A 22,686-nucleotide genomic window follows, 5' to 3' on the forward strand; every position below is an offset into this window, starting at 1 on the left:
TACCATGCCTAAATTGCACAAACGCACTTCACTTCCCAATTGACTGACACTTTCACAATTTCTTAACAGTAACTGGGTGCAGAATAAAATGCATAGTCTGGCATGACGCGTGTGTAATAATATGCACTACAATATCATCGTGTTTCGTGCTGTGCGTGTATCTATGACGCAGATGTCAGAGATTTCCCTCCACCAGAAATATCAGCACCTAAAATTAGATATATCCAGAAAAAGCCGAGGTGTAAACGTTTCTAGGAAGGCCGATGACACATGTGCAAGTTGTGAGTTTTACTTGCGAGGGTGGGAAGGGTACGCTTCAGACAGAATTAGGCATAAAGTAGCTTCGAGGACGATGTTCAAAGAGCGCCGCACGAAACGAATTGGCACTGCGCAATTGCGCAACAAGACGATACTTGGGGGACCTGTGGACGGCGGGGAGCGTAAGTGGAGTAAAACGTGAACGCAGTTTTTCGGACCCGGTGTTGTGCTGTGTGATTTTAAAGAACATTTTCAGCGGTAAAGTTGATGGGTCCCTCGTTTTTTCGGCAAATTAAAGGGAGGAGGCAGCCAATCGATCGCGCTCCGTTTTGCGCGACCAGGCGTCTCGCGTCTTGGAAACACATCTGCAAAGCAGCTGTGTGACCATGCATTAGGGCAATATGTGCAGGTGTGTTGAAAGTGCCGTCACCTGCCAGGGGATCTGAGAGCTGGACGCACCATGCACACAGTGGAGGTCGTGGTTTCTCTCCTGTTAGTCGTGATCATCGTGGTGTCGTTGCTGTCCAACGTTGTGGTGCTGATTTGCTTTTTGTATAACGCAGAGATTCGCAAACAGGTGCCGGGCTTGTTCATCCTCAATCTCACTTTCTGCAACCTGCTGCTCACGGTGTCCAACATGCCCCTGACTCTTGGAGGACTCATCTACAATGGTCACCCGGGCGGGCACGGATTCTGTCAGATAGTGGGATTCCTGGACACCTTTCTAACCACTAACTCGATGCTGAGTATGGCTGCTCTGAGCATAGACCGGTGGGTGGCTGTGGTTTTCCCGCTAAGCTACCACTCCAGGATCCGGCATCGGGACGCCGTGATTGCTCTCGGCTACACGTGGATTCACTCGCTGTCTTTTTCTGTAGTAGCATCGTGCCTCTCCTGGGTGGGATACCATCAACTCTACGCCTCGTGCACCTTGTGCAACACCCGAGCGAGCGGCATGAGGACCCAATTTGTCATCTACACGCTTGTTTTACACTCGGTCACGTTCCTGCTGTCTCTGGTCGTGCTCTGCGTAACGTATCTCAAAGTGCTGAAAGTGGCGAGGTTTCACTGCAAACGCATTGATGTGATCACCATGCAGACGCTGGTGCTGCTTGTGGATATCCACCCGAGGTATTTAGATTATATTATGTACTCTTTCTCAGGGCCTTGTTGCTGTACACTGGCCATGTCTTGAAATGACCTGTAAAATAGTATTTTGTTTTTATTATTCTTATCATTATTATCAGGGTAGCTTGCATCAGTCTCAAAACACAGTCGTGTCCAAGTTTATTTGCCATTTGTAATATTTATGTGTGTGTGTGTGTGTGTGTGTGTGTGTGCGCGCGCGCATGTGCGCCAGTTCCAGAGTATTTCAATGTACTATGATTGTGTTCACAAACCTTAGATATGCTTTGACGGTTTTGAGCTATTTTATGTAAAAGCTCTACTTTGATGTAGCTTTCAGAGGTAGGCTATGATTGGTTTGCATGAACTTGACAACTGAACATTATATTAGACCTTTAGATCAGACCTGATCTGTTCTCTTCATTATATCTTTAGATTAGACCTGACCTTTTCTCTCACACCTCAGTGTGCTGTCGATAGCTCAGGTGACAACACTAGCAGGAGATATTTTGGTGCACCATCAGTCTAAACATATATGTGCCTCACATATCTCTAAAGCTTGCTAGCCTTCCCAGCCAAACTTAAATTATTTGTGCTCATAATATTTCATTAATCTACTTTGTATATGCTGTATATAAATTTTGAGGATCCCAAATATCCCAGTTTGGGAGTAGTGTATAGAGTAGTATACAGACAGACTATCCCAATACAGACTAGACAACACATACACAGCTAAACCTATACACTTTCTGGTAATGTACTGACTGAGGTGTAATGGTTAATATTCCTTAATGAGCTTTTTCTTGTTTCATTCAACATTGTCTGGACCTGAGTGGCTTGCTCCTTGTTTTCAAGTGTTCATACCCCTGCAGTCTAAAATGTCCTTGTCGTGTCTGAGTGCTTGTTTCAACTGTTAATAATCTACAACTACTGTTATGAATCAGGTCACTGTTCTCAGCAACACACTGAATCATTGGTATTTCCAGACCCTTCCCCTAGCAACAAGAATAGAAGAATTTGATGGTGGAGACGATCAAGGCCTGTATGCTAGATATGCTCAGCTGCAAATGGTTCAAGCGCACATAATATCTGGAAGGCAGAATAATCAAAACACTCAATATCACGACAGCTTTGTTCAAAATGTCATTTTCACCCACCACTGATTGCACAGTCAACAGAGCTTTCTAATAACCATTTCACATAATCATAGGGCTCAAACCATATCTGGCCTATCAAACTGAGTTTGGGTGAGCGTGTAAGACTCATCCTGAGAGCTCGCACACTCACACAAAGTGTGGGAAACGACTCGTCTTCGGTCAGGTGTGCTGTAGAATGGGCCCAATTGCATGCCGTAATTGCCCACCACTCCCTGTTGCGCTGCCTATTCGTAAGGCATTCATCTCCACGTTTCCATTTAGCCAGGGGTGGGCTTTTATACTAAGGGACGCTGCCAGTCTCTCTACCCCTCACAGAGTGCAGCAGTGTGCTGGCGATGCCAATGGTAGCTTGTCTTTGCCAACCTTGTCCCACCTCCCTTCTTGTACCCCTAAACAACCCCACCCCAACCCCCCGCAGCGTCAGGCAGCGGTGTCTGGAGGAGCAGAAGAGGCGCAGGCAGAGGGCCACAAGGAAAATCAGCACCTTCATCGGCACATTCGTGGTCTGCTTCACCCCCTATGTCATCACCAGGTAAGACTGCAGGGGCCGCATCCAGGTGGACGATGGATGGGTGCATGGCACTGAATCGCAGAGTGATTGCTGATTGACCGGAGATTGAATATTTCCATTTTGATGAACGGGGTGTCCCTGGGCCTTTTCAATCATGCCCATTTGAGTAGTGGCAGTGGGGTACTGGCTGATGTAGCTCTTTCCATGGATCTACTCTTACCTCCCTTTCACATCACTAAAAACAGAATTCAGGAGACGTATCTTGCAGTCAGTGCAGTCCCTCAGCTAGTGATTTATAGTCTGATTGAGCATCTCAATCAGTTTTCAACAGCTACATTGTTAAGATGTAAGTGTGATGTAATGATTGTGTCTGACTGAAGGAACACAATGTACACAATAGATGAGAAAGGTTGTTTTCATTTTATTCTTATTCCTATACTTTCAAGTAACACAATGTACCTTTTCACAATTCTACCTTTTGTCCCCTTTTGTACCCATTTAGCACTAAGGGCGTATTCAATTCATCGGAGACTGACGAAAAGAATCATGTTCCTGGTCAGAATAGCATAGTTACAGTATATAGTGCAATACCAGGCATTCTGAGCACTCATCGTTATTGACAGAGACACAAGTCTACATACTGTAAATCCATGTATCATCATCATTTTAAAGTAAAATAACTACATTGTGTTGCTTAAAAGGCATTGATATATGTATATGTAATCAGCGATGTGTGTGTGTGTGTGTGTGTGTCTTTGCCACATCAGGGTGATGGAGCTGTTAGAGTTGTTTCCCATCAGCCCTCACTGGGGCGTGGTGTGCAAGTGTCTGGCCTACAGCAAGGCGGCGTGCGACCCCTTCGTCTACTCCCTCCTGCGTCACCAGTACAGGAAGACCTTCCACGACATCATGAACCGCCTGCTGCGGAGACGCTCACTCACCACACGCAGGCTGGAGAACGGCAGAGCCTGGAAGAGAGAGAAGGATGACAGGACCAGAGAGGAGGAGATGAAGGAGAAGGCTGAGGAGAAAGAGGAGACAGGAGAGACGGAGAGGAAAGGCAATATGACGACAAAGAGCAATACCAAGGAACTGAGTGGCACTACAAAAGGAACAGGGTAAAAGTTTAATACACTAGAGGCAGCTCTCTCCCCATATTTTGAACAAAAACACAATTATGTTCATAAAGAGAGAGGAAAAATAGAATGCTAAAAAGAGTTTTTATACTTTTATATTACACTCTAATAGATTTTACCAGGTTTTTTGATGTTTACATCTGAAACCTGATATCTCCTTGTATGCAGGTGATTTCATAGTATCAAAGATGGGGTTGTGTAACAATTTAGTACTATCTCACTGGAGTGATGTATGTCTTATAAAGTCTTATAAATTACCACAAAGTATTGCCATCTTGAAAAGCTGCTAGTTTGTCAGAACTTTCTGACATGGCTGATTTAGCCAATGTCAGAAAGTACCAAGGAGATGGTACTTTACTTGGGGAAAATGATGGACTGAAGGATTAGATATGTAGCAGAAAACCAATAGGTTTTATGAAATATGATTCCAAGAGTCAAAGCCATATTGCTAAATTTGAAGAAAATTACACATGACCTCCAACCCCCGCCCCAAGCCCCCGCACACACAAACACACACACACACACACACACACACACACACACACACACACAATATATAATCAGTTGTTTAGAAGGAATGCTTCAAAAAATGCCATGCATTGTCTGAGCAAATGAGTGTAATTCCATGGAAAGCATAAATAAAGCTTTCATTAATAGATTTTGTTTCATTGCGGTAGTTGTCCATTTCTGAACTGGTGGGTTGTTTTTACATTATTCTGATTAAACTAATTTAAGCAACAAATCTGGGCATTCAGATTCAGCACCATACTATTGTCCCATATGGTGCAGCCTGGACCTCTGTTTGAAGGCAGAGTCACGTTGAGACAAGGCTCTGCTTGAAGGTGGTGCATATTGTTGTTACAGTATATGTTCAGGAATCCTGTGAGGGATGTTTTCTTTCTCTGAGATGTTTGTACATTGTGGTCGAGTGAAAACACAAATGTTGTGCCTTTCTGAGTGATATTGTGTTTTAAGCTGAAGCTAAGGGTATTTTCCACTTTCGCTTAAAATGAATTATCAATGAAACGGGCCAAAACCCGCCTTTGGGATGTTCTGTAAAACCCAACACAAACCTCCTTATACAGTATAAACGGTAAGCTTCCATGTTGGTGGTTCTCAACCTCATTCCCCTCAGTCTCCATGACTGAAACATACTGTACTTGTTTCAGCTTTATGCCCCAGTGTAGAGTGACACTTTATTCTAACACGTACTGTATACTGCTGGGCATGTCAACATTTCCTTCTTTCTTTTCCCAGTAGCTTTGTGTGCGTGTGTGAGATGTAAACCGGCTAAACACAACAGTAAGTACCTCAAACTGTCACTGATGACAGCCTCTTGCTGTTTTACTGTTCAGCAAGAGCAGACACTGTAGCTTTGCAAATTATATTCACAAGTTGGATGCAAATTGCCAAGTAAACTCATATCATGGTTAAGAAAACAAAAGTGTCTGGCAAGGGTATTTAATTATTTGCTGTGATATGGTGTCGATTTTGACCTTACTGGAGTTGCTTAATTGTGTTGTTTGTATTTCAGTGAGTGGGTACGAACACAGGGTGATTTCTATTTGAATGTCATTAAATTTTTATAGATATGTAGTTTGTTTGCACTTGGCTGATATCTGAAATGGCATATATCGGTCACACTTGCTGACGTAAAGTTAAAGAAAATCAGTTAGGGTCTTGAATACAACTTTCTGGTGATTATGTTTGTTGTGTTTAGTTTAAGCACTTTTTGGTGAAAAGTGTGAAGCCTTAGGAAAAAAAGATGTCTATATTTTTGTTACTGTAAAGGTGTGTAATATACTTATATATTTGTGACTTGAATCTAATAAAATGTAGTGCATTTTAAAATAAATCAAGATCATCCTTTTTTGCTCAGCCCGGCCTATTCCCTCTGTCATGACCACTGTCATGTTTACTTTGATCAAAGTTACATTTTCACCCATTAATTCTTAACATCGCATGATGGAACATTCCCCACACTAGACCTTCAGGGTAATTATTTTCTCAATATTCCCCTGTGCTAAAGGAGAGACAGGTCCCTGCACCTCTTGGCTTTGTGCTATCATCCACTGAGAACAAGGCTAAAGACAGCATGTGGGTGCGATAATTAGTTTGGGAAAAAAAGCTCCTTAAAACACTCCTTCCCTCCCACTGCCAGTACGTAGTTGAGGCAATGACAGCACAGTGCTTTCTCGACGCCCCAGCCGCCTGAACAATGGAGAGTTGAATCCCGTTACACACCAAGGTAATTGCGAGGCCACAAGGAAAAGAGGGGAAAATAGAGAAAATGAGCAGATGTGTGTGTATTGGGGAGTGGAGGAGAGAGGTGAAAGAGAAGGCAGCTCTATGCCCGAGCCACTTATGACAGCCAGTTATGACAGCCATGAGGAATACTAGGTATTTAATTACCACAAACCCCAGAAAGGCGAGAAAAACGGCCTTGTTAGGTGGTCTTGGGTGTGCGTCATGCATTTCACACAACCTACTCGAAGTCTTTTTTTTTCTGCCTGGACCTCCCAGGAATATATGGAAGATGTGCGACTGTGTGTGCGTGAGTGTGAATGTGTAGCTGAAGAAATGAATTCACAGGACATGTCAAAGCCTTGGCTGAAGTACAGTACATACTTAGTGAAGACTTCCCTAAGATGCAGACGTCGCTCCATGACAGAATGTAAGATAAACAGTGTTTTTGTCACCAAACATTTAATTACCTTCTCCTTTTGTTGAAAAAGAAGACACAACCCCCTATCTAATTTTAGATGTTGAAAAAAATGTTTTTAATTATAGCCTACAACAAACAACCCAAACAGTATCTCCAAAATGCAATACACATCTCTAAGGTTACTACACCTATAGGGATCTACAAATATAGCATTATGAAATGAATAAGAAATTTTGTTTGCTAAGAAAATGAGAATGCTGAAATATTGTTGGTATCCATGTACCATGTCAGATGCTTTGTGGAACGCAGTGAAACACTAAAGCATTGTAGAGCACCTAGTGTCTCACAACACTGCCAAAATACAAGCAGTGGGGAGAGCAGATGAAAGTGGGACAGGGATGACTTTGTTGGGAGCTTGATGCAGAAGCTGCTGTTGCAGCAGAGGAGCTCAGGCAGATGCCCTGAACACTCTCAGTGGCACCAGACATCACCATCAGCCCTCATCACTACTATCAGAGATGCTCACAGCTCCTCACACACACACACACACACACACACACAAATATGCATGGGCACACATGCACACATGAACACATACTGTACTCACAGACAAACATACACACACACACACACACACACACACACACACACACACACACACACACGCACACACAAATATGCATGGGCACACATGCACACATGAACACATACTGTACTCACCCACAAACATACACACACACATACCTCTGTCTGTTAGGAAAAATTGATCAAAGATAAAACCACAAAACCAAACTCATTGCAGAAAACCAAACTCAAGCTGGAATTAATCCATACTTATTATGTATTCCCTGTTTACTTCAGTCTGTGTAGCATTTGTGGCAAATATATTTTTTTGCGTTATTTGTAACACACTCAAATCTGTAACTGATTGCTTAATATTGATTACCGTCTAGTCAGGAGGATTGTCTCTCTTTATCACAAACGGTTATAACACCTGCAGTGGGGAGGAGAACTCAAGGACTTGTCTTAGTGACTCACCCTCTCAAATCACGTCTGTGAGGTCAATGCAACCTTCAGTGCCAACAAAAGAAGGCACTGGACTGAACATAGGCACTATTTCACAGCCACAAAAGAACTGAAAATTGGATTGAAGTCCAATAATGATTATAGAGGAAGTGCCAGACGAGGTGTGCATGTGTGTCTGTGTGTGTTTGCGAGTGTGTGTTTGTCTGTGTGTGCATGTAGGGGAGGTAATTTATTTGGGTACCCCTCCCCTAACACATACACTCAGCTGGCACATTAATGTACCAGCTGCCTACCAATAAACTCACTCCCATCCAGGTCACGGAACCAATGTAACCTGCATTGTGTTGACCCCACGGTTCAGCCCCGCACTTGCCCAGACTTGAATCCACTTTCAGCACTTCCGATTGGGAGGCGAGCGCGTTAGCAAGTGAGCTTAAGTTCAATAACGATTATAGAGAAAGTGCCAGACCATGGGTGCAAGTTTGACAGCACATTTGGCGGACAGTGCATGTGCGAAGTCAGACGCACAAAGTGGGCTGAGTCAGGCCGAAGTTAATTATCAACAGATAGATAGATAGATCAGAATTGAACACTGGTTGCACGTGATTGGTTTATTCAATTTCACTTCACCGGAGAGATCTCACCCATTTCAGAGTCCCCACCTTGACGTAGCTTCCCGCTAACTATATCACCACTGCCGACGCCCTCGGGCCCCATGTGTGCATGTGTGATTACAGCCATTATATGTTGCAAAAGACATACATTAATCCAGATCAAACATTTACACTTTTGTCAATCATTTCAATAAGTGCCTGACAGAAAACGCCAATGGCAAATTTTGATTTACTGTATATACCAAATTCAGATACACCATGTTTGTTTAATTTTACAGGGAGCAAAACCCAGGGGTGCTAGAATCTCTTAGCACGTCTTTCAACATACTATAAAATACCCAGCAACATGATCAAATGAGTGGCTTTAGAGATTTTATCACCAGTTTCCCTCTTCTAAGGCTACTATTATAGTCTTGGCTGATATTATAGTTTCAGACAAATTAACTTATTGACAGTTTCTAGTCTTAGATAAAAAAACAACAAAAAAAACAGAGATTTCGTTTCTGATTTTGTTTGTTATTGGTTTTACACCTGACAGCTCAACTCTTCACTATTAGCTCCCTGTTGGCAACTCAGTTACCTGATAGGCTATGCTGGGCAAGGTTGCTAACCTAGGGTGCATTTCCCAAAACCATAGCTGCTAACCTGTTAGCAACTTAGTTGGTTGGCAATGGGAAATTTCATTGCAACCAACAAAGTTGCTAACTTAGTTAGCAGCTATGGCTTTGGGAAACGCGCCACTGTGTAGTATTAAATTGTTTTCCGTGAGATGGACACATTAACACAAAATTTTAAAGAAATTCTGGGTGCACGATAATGTTTACATGATATACACTTGTTGTAGTGAGAACATTTATTTTGAAACAGTTGGGCAGAGGAAATAGTAGTCTTAAGAGAGCCAGATTGTATGCTTAAAGCCTGAGACAGAGTATATAGTTTAAAAGTTGAATGTAGATAGTGTAATGGATGTTGATAGACAGAAAGTTGAATGGATGTTGCTAGGCAGATTGTTTAATGGATGTTGATGGATAGTTTAATGGGTGGATGAGTGAATGGTTTGAAGAGGATGAATGGATAGAAAGTTGGATGGAATGTGCCTTATATCTTTGTAGAATGGAGAGACACAGAGAGAGTTGGCCTAGTTAAGCAGAAAGCAGTTGATACAGGTGCAATCAGTTTAACTGGCCCTTTAATGGGTCCTAGTAGTGAGCAGCTGGAAGTTGATACAGGTGCAAATCAAGTTAATTAGTCCATTGTGATGTCATAGTGCTAATGTAAAGTCTATGGGGAAAATAAGCTCAAAAAGTATAAAGTTTACAAAAGTGAAAAATACATTCCTACTTTTCAAGACCTACGTTACCAAAAAATACATTCCTCCTTTTCAAGACCTACGTTACAAAGTTTGAACGAAGTTTCTACGTTAAACGGTTAAAGCTGAATTAGACGCAGAAATTTGGTGGGAAGAAGAAGAAGAAGAAGACTTCGGATAACAGAACAATGCATTTTCATGCACTGTAAAAATAAGTTGAAAAATATCCACACACGGTGATCATTGTGCTCCAAGCAACTTTTGGAATGTGTCAGTTGCAGAGAAAACATGCATCCAATGAATGTGGTAGGCTAGTGATGCAGCAGGTCAGATATTGTGAACTTTGAACCTTTACATACACAAAAAATGCTGCCACTGGCAATAATAAGAGACATTTTTTGTCTGTGTGTTTTTCCTCCATATGAAGGCAGTTATATATATATATATATATATATATATATATATATATATATATATATATATATATATACATACATACATATACACACACACACACACACACACACACACACACACACACACACATATATATATATATATATATATATATATATATATATATATCAGGGGCCACAGGCTTATCTCCCAGTGTCTTCCCCACTCCTGCATTTGACAGCCCCCCGAGAGACGCCCTGACAGGTCGTACAAATAACAGGCCGATTCAAGAGCATCACCTATGGAGCATCTGTCATTAGCCAACCTGTCAAACCAGGCCCTGCTTATCCACAGGAGGCCACAACTGAGTCACATCTCCCCTAGCGATCAACCTCCCCCCGCCCCCGGCACACACACACACACACCCGTGCCAACTCAAAAGGGGTCCCACCACGGTAACCGTGGAGACGGTTGCCACTGACATTCTCTTCCACATCGTCGCAAGAAAAAAAATGAGCTCAGAAGTGGGCTGTTGGGAGGAAAGGGGAGGAGGGGAGTGGGGGAGGAGGGGAGGAGGGGAATGGGGCAGAAGCTGTCGGGATGGTGGTATTGCATATGGAATGGCGTCAGTGCCATCCACTCACAAGCTGGGAGGCAGATGAACGGATAAGGTGGGAGGTCTGAGAAAATGGCACCAGGAAAGACAAGATAAATGTAGGATGAGGAATATCCGAGCTGTAAAGAGATGGAGCATAGAAACATAGAGGGATTTATTCAAAGAATATTACAAAAGTTGTGAGTAAACATTATTTCACTGACAGTAGGTCAAGAGGTGAAGATTGTGTTTTTTGAGTTATTGCTGTTTCATTGCTGTCATTAAAACCATAATAACTTCAATTTGGTTCTCAATTTGGTATGACAAAAAACGTAGGTGGAAAAAACTGTGAACAAAGCCTTGTGTGCAGATGGTTTCACTCCTTTATTTTTTCTGAGGCTGATGAAAGCTGCCCTTTGTAGAGATTTCATTAACATTGATATGACCACCACTTCATCCCAAAAGTCTCCATGGTGATCTGAAAAGGCCAGCATGACAGGGTCATTGCACTGCGAGCCATCTCAGCCATCAATATGATTTAAGCAGACAAGCCCTTCGATTAGGGAAAAAAACAGAAACATTTCTGATAGCTTGACACAAAGCCGTGGGGATCTCCACAGCATTACATTGGATTACTGCTACATTTTTCCACTGTATTCGCAGCCAATGATGTGTGGTTAAAGATCGCAGATGGTGATATTATTCTTTTCATGAAAGCCCCTAGTTATTGTAGAGATAGCAGTGGAGAGGCTGGAAGAATCTGGAAGGAGAATTAGAAAGGGGTGGGGGGGGGGCATGAATGGGAAGCAAGACGGAAAGATAACACAAAGAGACAGGTTGAGAAGAGCGCAGGGCAGAATTCCATCAGGGCCTCTAATCGGCACACTATTCTATGTTTCATCGTGTACACTAACCCCTGGTGCAAGCAGAAACTCCCCATTAGCAAACACACTTTGATAAGCAGGAGGCACACCCCCACTGAGATAATTAATGTGTGTGTGTGGGGGGGGGGGGGGGGGGGGGTGCATGCACGCACGTGTGTGTATGTCTATGTGTGTGTGTGTGTGAGACAGAGAGAGAGAATGTGTGCTCATATGATAAGGCAATGGTAGCCTACTATGATATGAAAATTATGAAAATTAACAATTTGTGTACACTGCCTCTTGCACAATTCTCGCCAGTGTTCAGATTTCTCTATGCTCTGTGTGTTCGTATGTGAAAGAATTACATACTGACAACATCTCAAACTGGGGTCTGTTTGAAGTCCAGCATACACCATTGCATAAAACCCTCTTTAAAAAAAGCATGCCTTGTAGTCTAGCTCTTTAAAAGGAAAACATGGTACTGCTAAAGCATGCATCTGGACCCTGAGGTTTTATTTGCCATGATCATTATGTTCAAAATGAGAGAGAAGAAGAGAAGAGAATCTATAGCTTAACATAACATCTGAAGTCTGAGATAGCTTGAAGTCTTTTTCTTATCTATACATTGCCAGTGACTTTGAGCATAATGGTATGAATATTTCCAATCACAGGAACTGTGTTTCAACACTGACACAGGGAGTCTTCTCTGGTAAATCTAACTACATTCAAAACATAATTTTAGTAATGTCACTATGCCGATAATAAACAAATCTGTTCACAACAAATATTTGTATGCTCTGGTTCCTTCACTCACCAGGATCTGAAGTCCTGAGCATCACGGTAACACTTAGTAATTTCTTGTTCACACAGTTATAAATGGTTTGTTCATAGTAAATAAGCCTATCCAAAAATATGTTTGTAAGTACATGATTTATACTTAATAAATAATGAAACAACCACTTATGAATAAAATCATTTTCCCATTATACACTCCTTGCAAACTATTACAAAATGCTTTGTTCATCATTTGTAAAGCATTGCTCCTATGTTAAATCTCATAAATAAAGTATTTGTACACAGTTATAAATAGTTTGTTCATAGTAAATAAGCCTATATCTAAAATATGTTTATAAATTATTGTTAATACTTAATAAATGATGCAATAATATTTTGTTGATGAAGTAATATTTCCATTATTTAACAGTTGTTACATACACATGCACTAATGATTGGTTAGGGTGAGGATACGTAAGGGATAATCCGCTGCGCGTCGGGGTTCTGTTCTCCCTGTCGGGACTTATTTTCTGATAATTACCGGTGGACAATACATTATCCCGCTTATTACACGGCTACTTGCCAAAACGAGAAAAGAAACCTAACACAATGATTTTGCTACCGTTTCGTGTCTTCCGCTGACAAAATAAATAGTTCGCCACACAGATAGAACTTGACAGTTTCAGGTGTTGCGTGGCAACGTCTTTCCCTTTCAATGAAATATATTAAGTATAAGTATATATACTTTTTTGATCCTGTGAGGGAAATTTGGTCTCTGCATTTAACCCAATCGGTGAATTAGTGAAACACAAACAGCCCACAGTGAACACAAAGTGAGGTGAAGCACACACTAATCCCGGCGCAGTGAGCTGCCTGCTTCAACAGCGGCGCTCGGGGAGCAGTGAGGGGTTAGGTGCCTTGCTCAAGGGCACTTCAGCCGCGGCTGCCCCAAAATTCCATTGCAATAAGAGAACGGAATTCTTGCGGAGGGATATGAAAGACGTTAATCAACCCGTTGCCATTAACAGCGGTGATTATATACTTTGCCGGTGATTTATATAGATTTAACATAGGCCCGAACGTTGGGAAGGCCCATTCATGTGAATGGAACTTTCTGCAGCACTCTGAAGAGCCGTGTAATAAATATTTGTAAACCACTTCCTAATACTATAATTCATGATTAACTCAGGAGTTACTGGTTAGTTAATGATATTTTGTGAGCTTATCTAAAGTGAGGACTTTCTATGCCTTGCAACACCTTTTCAAGTGAGTTGTAAAGATTACATTCACATTCATTCATTTAGAAGACAAGCGAGGTACACATGTCAATTAAATTGAAGGCCATTGACACAATAGTTAAAGTCAGGAATCAAACCCCCAACTTTTCAGGCTACTGCATGCTAGTCCAGCTCCTTATCCACTACACTACCTTGACCCAGATACAACAACCATACAAGAGTTTCTGTTTTCTTCTATTACTTCTTCTATCACACTGTTAAGCATTTATTAAACAACTGTAAACTATAATTAAATGCTGTATTCTTCGTTTGTAAAGCATTTTTCCTACATTAACTAGAAAAGCATTTCCTGAAGGAAATACAGTGCATGAAAATGCAAAAATATGATGTAAAATATCATACAGAGTAAAAACAAACTATATTGGTTGCTAGGTAGATGAGGTTTAATATAGTTGGAATCACTGAACAGTTAAATAGATGGATAGTTTAAATGATTTAGGTAGATAGTTGACGATAACTGACAGTTGGAATGGCTCTAATGTTTGCTAGCAGTTATGCTAACTATGATAATAATGCTATCCAAGTTATTATTTTTTTTAAGTATATTTTTTGGCCTTTTATGCCTTTAATTGACAGGACAGTAGAGAATGACAGGAAGTGAGTGGGAGAGAGAGTCAGGGTGGGATCCGGAAAAGACCACGGGGCGGGAATCGAACCTGGGTCGCTGGTGTACGGTGCAGGTGCCCCAGCCAGTTGCGCCACGGCTGGGGCCCTATCCAAGTTATTTAACTTAGTTAACTTAGCTAATGTTTTAAAATGTATAAAAGTTATAAAGATGAAACATACAAAGCACCCATGTCCTAAGTAAGACCTACGTAACATAGTTTGAATTAAGTTTCTACGTTAAGCGGTTGAAGCTGCATTAACTGCGTTAGAAGAAGAAGAAGAATAAAATGCCTAGGAAGAACACTGTACTGCACTGTAATTACAGTGCATGAAAATGCACTGTTCTGTTATCCGAAGTCTTCTTCTTCTTCTTCTTATTCTTCCCACCAAATTTCTGCGTCTAATTCAGCTTCAACCGTTTAACGTAGGGACTTTGTTCAAACTTTGTAACGTAGGTCTTGAAAAGGACACGTGGGGAATGTATTTTTCACTTTTGTAAACTTTATACTTTTTGAGATATTAATAAAAAACAAGCTTATTTTTCCCCATAGACTTTGCATTAGCACTATGACATCACAATGGACTAATTAACTTGATTTGCACCTGTATCAACTTCCAGCTGCTCACTACTAGGACCCATCAAAGGACCAGTTAAACTGATTGCACCTGTATCAACTGCTTTCTGCTTAACTAGGCCAACACTCTCTGTGTCTCTCCATTCTACAAAGATATAAGGCACATTCCATCCAACTTTCTATCCATTCATCCTCTTCAAACCATTCACTCATCCACTCATTAAACTATACATCAACATCCATTAAACAATCTGCCTATCAACATCCATTCAACTTTCTGTCTATCAACATCCATTACACTATCTACATTCAACTTTTAAACTATATACTCTGTCTCAGGCTTTAAGCATACAATCTGGCTCTCTTAAGACTACTATTTCCTCTGCCCACAACTGTTTCAAAATAAATGTCCTCACTACAATAATTCACTATTAAATAATATAACTATTTAAACTAATCAACCTTTTTTACTGTTCAGCCATTTCAACTGTCAGATGTTATCAACTATGACTCCTGCCAACTGTTTCCAAATATAAGTTTGTTTGGCATTTTATGTTAATATACAGTATGTTTATATTTTCATGCACTGGTAATTTCCTCGAAATTACATTTTCTAGTTATCATCTGTAAATCGTGTTTACAATGGTTTGTTCATAGTAAACACGTATATCTATATAATATTTTTGAATTGACTGTTGTGATACCACTGGGCAGAAGTAGTGTAGTGGATAAGGAGCTGGGTTAGCATGCAGTAACCCATAAAGTTGGGAGTTCAAGCCCCGGTGTCCACCAATGTGGCCTAGCCCTTTCATTTCATTGACATGTGTAAGTCGCTTTGGGTGAAAGTGTCTTCTAAATGAATACATGCTAATGTAAACTTTATAACTCATTTGTAAATGTGTTGCAAGGCATAAAACGTCCTCACTTTACAGTAGATGAGCTCACAAAGTATCATTAACTAACCACTTGTAACTCCTGAGTTAATCATGAATTATAATATTAGGAAGTGGTTTATAAAATATGTACCCTCACCCTAGCTAATCATTAGTGCATGTGTATGTAACAACTGTTAAATAATGGAAATATGACTTCATCAAAATATATTATTGCATCATTTATTAAGTATTAACAATAATGTATAAACATATTTTAGATATAGGCTTATTTATTATGAACAAACTATGTATAACTGTGTGAACAAATGCTTTACTGATGATAAATTATGTATGAACAATAAATTACTAATGATGAACAAACCATTAACTAATACGTAACAAAGGCTTAATAAATGATGAATTGTGTGTACTTATTATAAAGTGTTACTGCATCAGAGCAACACTGAGCATCCTCTTATTACTTTACTGCTACTGTACATTAAGTAAAAATAAAACAATAAAACAGAACAAAATGCCATCAGGTGCATACCCCTAACACCTACTTTGTTTAACATAAATGTTGCCATTTGATGCATTGTACCTGATTTAGCCTAATTTACATTTGCAGTACCATGGCAGGTCACATAGTGCATATCCATGGCTCACTCTGTCTGTCTACATACAGTTCTTCAAGTAATGATGTGTACGTATGCGTCAGATGACCATGGGCTAATGTGGTGGACGACTGCTGTTTCAAATCCGTGTCTAACGCCTTTTATTTCAGCCTCAGTGTTAATTGCTGTTCATTCTACCCTCCAGTGATAATGAGGAAGTAATGATACTTGTTTACCCACGCAAGATCCGCTGAAGCAGCTTGAGACAGGTCTAATTAGCACACGCTAACATGCAAATATGACATTGGCACTCCTTATCATCCACCTCCAATCACAAATGGATTACCTGGTGACATTTGCCGCAGATTAAAACCCAACCTCTGAAGATCTCGGCGGTGGTTTCTACCGCGGCTAGGCAGGAACACTTTAGCTGGCATGCTCCAGAATGATGTTCACCATGGCACCATGGCTGTCAATCAGAGGCGGAAGAGATTCAGATGAGTGCAGGCTATAATAAATCTCTGTCATTTTCTCTTTGTAATTTGATGACCCTTTAATGTCACAGTGCTGACGTGTAGCTCGGAATTATTTTATCTCCGACCCGAAACTAATTAACCCCTATCACACTGTCATCTTGCCTCATGTTACTTACCACTCATCTTCTCTAGATTAATATGACATGCTTCAATTACTGTAACTCTTCACTTCGGCAATCTTCCTTTGCTCTCTCTTCAAATGGAAGAGGCAGCAAATAGCTGTAATCTTGTGTGAATATAATTGTTCAAAGTTCATTGTCATATGTAAAACGTAGTGTAGGCCATAGATATAGAATATATATATATGGTGTAGGCTACCAATTACAATGAAATTCTTACTGGAATGCTTCTTCACATACTTGTAAATATATACACAAAATTACATATGTTTAATAATAAATATACATAAGTAACTAAATAGAGATAAATGGAAGTAAATACATGTTTATGGTTGTGTTGAGTGTCGGTCTTGGGATAGAAACGGTTCCAGAATTTTGTTGTGCCTGTGATAGCCCTGAGCCTTGACCTGAGGGCAGACAGGAGAAAAGTGCCAGTGCAGGGAGGCTAGAGTGATGCACCTTGGTTATACCCTTGAGAGGGCTTTCTTGTACCATGCAGTGCAGCTGCCATACATGTTATACAAACTGTGAGGATATAGTCCCTGTAAAAACTGGTAAGGACTATTTTGGGCATCCAAGCTTTCCGCAGATGCCTGAGAAACTGAAGGTGTTGATGGGCCCTTTCTGTGACAGCTGCTGCGTGTTCTGAGGGTAACCCCAAGGCATTTAAAGCTACTAATTCTCTCCACAGCCTTCCCACTGATGTAGTGTGAGCTGTATCCTGTTATCTGAAGTCAATGACCATGTTTGCTGACATTGAGAGCAAGATTGTTGCCAGTAGCCAAACCTCCTCTCCGTAGGCCGTCTCATCATTGTTGGTGTTGGTGTCGTCAGCTAACTTGGTATTGGCTCATTAGCTGTGTCTGGCTCAGACTAAAGCACCGGGCTTCGAGGATCAAGGATCAAGGTGGAATTGGGCGTTACTGCCAAATACGCACATGCTGGTGAAGCCTGGGAAATTTGAAGTTGGGAAATTCAGTCTGGACGGTCCACTGAGAGGCCTCTATGCCCGTATGAAAGCTGCGCACATCAATCAAATCGTCCGGGTGGGCATTCTACGATGATGGGGGCAGTCGTGGCCTACTGGTTAGGGCTTCAGGCTCGTAACCGGTGGGTTGCCGGTTAGATCCCTGACCAGTAGGAACGGCTGAAGTGCCCTTGAGCAAGGCACCTAACCACTCACTGCTCCCCAAGCGCCGCTGTAGCAAGGCAGCTCACTGTTCCAGGTTAGTTTGTGCTTCACCTCACTGTGTGTTCACTGTGTGCTCAGTGTGTTCACTAATTCACAGATGGGATAAATGCAGAGACCAAATTCCTTGTATCCTTGGCCGAGAAACCTGATTCACATTTACATTTACATGATGGACAGTTGATTTTATTTACAACAAAAATGCTGTTGCCAGAGAAGCTAGACATTTAGATTCCACTACCACCTCTGTTGTAAGTATAAGTAAGCTGTACAGCTGAGCTGTAGTCCACAAAAAGCTGACAAAGCAGTTTTTGTTGTCTAGATGTGCCAGGGTGGTGTGGAGAGTGTGTGATATGGCTTACTTGTTGGATTAGTTAGGGCAGTAGGCAAGCTGCTTTGGTCTACACCGTCACTGCAATAATTATTGCAGTCATTATGTAATTATGTTCTGGCATGGGTTTCTAAAAATAGCCAGGAATAAGGACTGCCATCTAACTGGCATTTTAAGGGTACTTTGAGGTTGTGTTGTGCCATGAACATTTCTGATTCAAATTTTCATTGACTGAGATCTGGCTAACCCAAATTTTTTTGATAGCTTGGATGACATTAACAGTGAGGAAGTGGAAGTATGCCATTATTGTAGTTCACCCTGTAGGCCCGAATAAAGTCAACATCCCCACCACGACAATGTTCTCACTTGCTTCAAGGGGTGAAGATTTTTTTTAATGAAAGTTATAGAAATCAGAAAAATACCAGTCTATTTTAGTATTATTTCAATGTCACAAGATCTTTGAATACCAGCATTTATTTTACTGTTTTATACGCACACACATACAAACACACACACACACACGCACACACACACACACTGTTTAGCTATTAAAGATAGGACTTTGGAATGGTACTTTAAACAGTAAGTGGACCAGCTGATGTCAACTGCTCGAAGCCCCAGTAACAATCAAAATAAAACACAGTGAGTCATCTCTGTTATTTTCAAAAATAAAAGGCTAGTTGCTAAAAGTGTTAATTGAGAAAGTCAGTGACTGCTAATTAAATAAGTGGATTCTGAAATTAGCTAAATTGCTTTGAATGAGAGAAAAAGTAACTGTACACTCTGTGCACGGGAGTCTCATAATGGTGTGCCAGCTCGTTAAAAATTGCTGTGCTTAGACAAACTGGCACTGGTTATCCATGCAACTCTGAGTAACAGTTTTTTGTATGTTTTTTTTTTACAAATGGGGACCTCTGACTAAGCTGAGGAAGAGGATGGTGAAGTACTCGCTTGAGACTAGCTATAAGCTAATCCATTTCCTATGAATTATGCTAATCTAGGCTAACAGTGTCAGAGAGAAGGATACTGTATGTATCTAACAATGGGGTAGATGGCAAATAAGATAATTTACCATAAAGTTAGCATGATCCTTTAAGGCTATGTTTACCAGCTCAAACTACTACTGTGCTGAAACAAACTCTCCGTCTTTTTGCCACATCGCTCCAATATAGGGGGGCTCCTCTCTGGAGCTATGCATTTTGCAACTGATGCTATGCAAGACTGGTGAAAATGTTCTATTAAAACAGAGAAAACCCATTCCACTGCTGAGCTGGAGAGAGGAAGGCTCTTCCCACCCAGAGGAATATAAGGGGCCTGCCCTTTTGTTCATCGTTGTCTTTCTCTTCCATGCCTGCTTGGTTTCTTTTTTCCTGTCTCTCCCTTTCTGTCTTGGCTTCATTTTTTTAGTCTTTGTTCTTTGCTTGAGTGCTTTCTCTATTCAATTGCCCTTATTTCCTTGTAGGAATGGTTCAAAGTACATAACTCCACTGGCAATAGAGTGTTTTCATATCAGCCTTTCCAAAACTCAGCAAAGCCATCTGAGATGAAAAATGTCAAATTCTGACAACAGCCTTATAATTGTTTTCATCACCATCACCTGTTGACAAATATATCAGTAATCATAATCACTAATAATCGTTCTGTCAGAGTTTTTTTTTCTTCCGGATTTTTTTGTTTTTTTGTTTTTTTTTCAGTAATTTTACGACACGGAACCATTGTTTTTCTGTTTTGATCCGTCGCGCACACACACACACACACACAAGTATGCACATACTCACACATGCACGCAAAGACACGCACACACATACACACACAGACATGTAGACAAAAGTTATGTCTACATACACAAGATTATGGGATGGAGTAGGAGATGGAGACAAATTGACAAGTGTGATTTTTTTGCGGAGAGAGGAGGACTGTGCAGAACTCAGCGCCAGTCATATTTTGTACCACTTTGCGGTACATCTAGTTTCAGTTTGGCTGGCATCATAGTCTCATTCAACTTTAACAAGACTTTGATGGATGAATCATGTCTTTACACATATACTCACCTGTTCCTAGACACACATAGACACTCACACACAGTACTGACACACATGCACACACCATTGCGCAGGCGGCTCCAGCTGTCTTGACGAGTCTGTTTGCAGTTTTGGGGAGAGTGTGAAAGTGTGCAAAGTTAAATATGCCAGTCATCTCAGCTGGGCTGCCTTCTCTCTCCCTTATTGTTCCAGAGTGAGAAAGTGAGAGAGAGAGAGTGAGTCATCAGCACGTCTTCTAAAATCCATGCGAGAGGGCTCCCGCGGGCTGAAAATGGAGCAGTTCTCCCTTGAAGGTTGAAGGAGTTGAATTTGGTTCAAATGATACATTATCACACACATACATTTTGCATTTCTATCCGACGGCACACAGCTGATAAACAAATGGCAGAATAATAGTAATACACTATTACAGACATACAGTGGATAGATGGGATAGATGATAGAGGGATAGATAGATGGATGGATGGAGGCTTGAAACAAAACATCAACTTTTAAAGTGATTGCAATTCATGATGGTGCAAATGAGGGTTTCCAGTAGAGTTTCTAATGACTGTTTCTTGGACATAATTACATCATTATAATTACTCCTGCTGTAGGTCAGCAGGGCCTGTGCTCATATTGAAAAGGCTTAAAATAGCCTGTCTCAGACGACCTGAAAAGCCAACATTTTTATCACTTCTTGCGTGAACAGCATATCCACATTAAACATATGTTTTGCTAACACAGCATACACTGTATGCTATTTGTAATCCAAATGATATCCCAGCATTTCTCATTCTCCCTCTTGCTGTTTTAATTAGTACGTCTGACTCCCATCTGAGTCTCCGTTCCCTGAAGAGATGTCTCACACTAGAACAGCTGTTGACGTCACCGTCAAGATGCTCGCTGGCATCTGTGGTAACAGCAACTTTAAAATAGATGTTCTCTTTATTACCAGTCCTGTGTATTTAATTTCACTTGAATTGAAACCAGGACATTCCAAAAACCCTCTCTGGCTACATGTCTTGGATATCTCACAGACTTTAAATGAAGTGTACCGAACGTCCAGAGGTGTGTGTGTGTGCGTGTGCGTGTGCGTGTGCGTGTGTTCTCACTGTTTGCTTCTGTGCAGCTTATCCTCAAATTACTCCAATGTCTTTCTTTTACCGCGTTCCTCTCCAGAGCACTTTAACGCCAGCAAGGCACAGAGACAGGCTCCCGTTTTCACCGTTGTGGGTGGGGGGCCGGCTAAGAGGTCAAGTGAGACCTCAGAGAGTGGATATCAAACTAAAAGCCACCTCAGCCAGAGTTACAAGCTGAGAAAAGATGAATGCACACACATACAAAAAATAGTATTTCAGAGAGCCCTCATCAGTGACCCAGTATTCAAGAGTTCTTATGGAGTCTGCTCAACTTATTTTAAAATCTTAAGTGCCAGTATCTGGTCTCCCAAATGGTCTGCTCTGTCCCTGACGCTTTCTTTCTCTGGGCTCTGTCCCTTTCTCTTGCTTTGCTCCAGTGTCCACTTAATATGATTGATCCTTAAAGTTTAAATGTTAAAATTACATACTCAAATTCTCCTCTGAAATGAGGGTTTGAACTGAATTACATTACATTTTTGCCAAGATAATGACATTTTAAAATAATACATGGAGTTTGATATTTTAGCACAGTAGAATTTCCCCTTAACACAAGCAGGTGGTGATGTACATGTAATTATTAACAATCATTTCACAAATTAATATAACTGCCTGTAATTATGCTTTAATGTCTAGAAAAAAATGTTTGATTCATTATTAGGATGGATTTGCAGACAGCACATCGAATATTCCTTATTTCTCTTTTATAATATTCATTAATTAAAATATAAAACATTGTACAGTACCATAAAATGCAAAGCTACTGTATTGATTCACCTGCTGTTCTTTCAAGGTCAATAATCTTAACAACTGACCCCTTAGTTCCTTCCATAATTATAACGTAACCTTAATCCTTTTATACAATAAAAACGCACATCAGTCAAGAGCAATAAGTCAAGTGAAAGCTAATACATAGTGTCCTCAACTCACCTCTTTCCCTATGATCTCAGGCCC

General features: G+C 40.9%; 1 protein-coding gene and 1 long non-coding RNA gene across 2 annotated transcripts; one reads left to right on the forward strand and one right to left on the reverse strand.

Annotated features, from left to right (window-relative positions):
- The first annotated feature begins 341 nt into the window (after positions 1–341).
- Positions 342–20,880, forward strand: gpr26 (G protein-coupled receptor 26). Its single transcript, XM_042066573.1, has 4 exons — positions 342–1,389; positions 2,959–3,072; positions 3,819–4,169; positions 20,807–20,880. Exons 1-4 carry the CDS (start codon positions 719–721, stop codon positions 20,817–20,819), a joined length of 1,149 nt encoding a protein of 382 aa, XP_041922507.1. The 5' UTR covers positions 342–718; the 3' UTR covers positions 20,820–20,880.
- LOC121685810 lies at positions 9,137–15,526 on the reverse strand. Its single transcript, XR_006023447.1, has 3 exons — positions 15,517–15,526; positions 15,157–15,163; positions 9,137–9,232 (listed from the first exon to the last, which is right to left on the reverse strand). It is a non-coding gene; the product is annotated as an uncharacterized LOC121685810 (long non-coding RNA).
- Positions 20,881–22,686: the final 1,806 nt, after the last annotated feature.

The sequence above is a fragment of the Alosa sapidissima genome, chromosome 16 (genome assembly GCF_018492685.1).
Source record: "Alosa sapidissima isolate fAloSap1 chromosome 16, fAloSap1.pri, whole genome shotgun sequence".
Lineage (NCBI taxonomy): Eukaryota > Metazoa > Chordata > Actinopteri > Clupeiformes > Clupeidae > Alosa > Alosa sapidissima.

Bases quoted from the DNA above. Each gene is read 5' to 3' on its own strand.
- gpr26 (XM_042066573.1), top strand. From the start codon at position 719: ATGCACACAGTGGAGGTCGTGGTTTCTCTCCTGTTAGTCGTGATCATC. The intron at 1,390-2,958 runs GTATTTAGATTA...AACCCCCCGCAG, and splicing joins CTTGTGGATATCCACCCGAG to CGTCAGGCAGCGGTGTCTGG. The intron at 3,073-3,818 runs GTAAGACTGCAG...TTGCCACATCAG, and splicing joins ACCCCCTATGTCATCACCAG to GGTGATGGAGCTGTTAGAGT.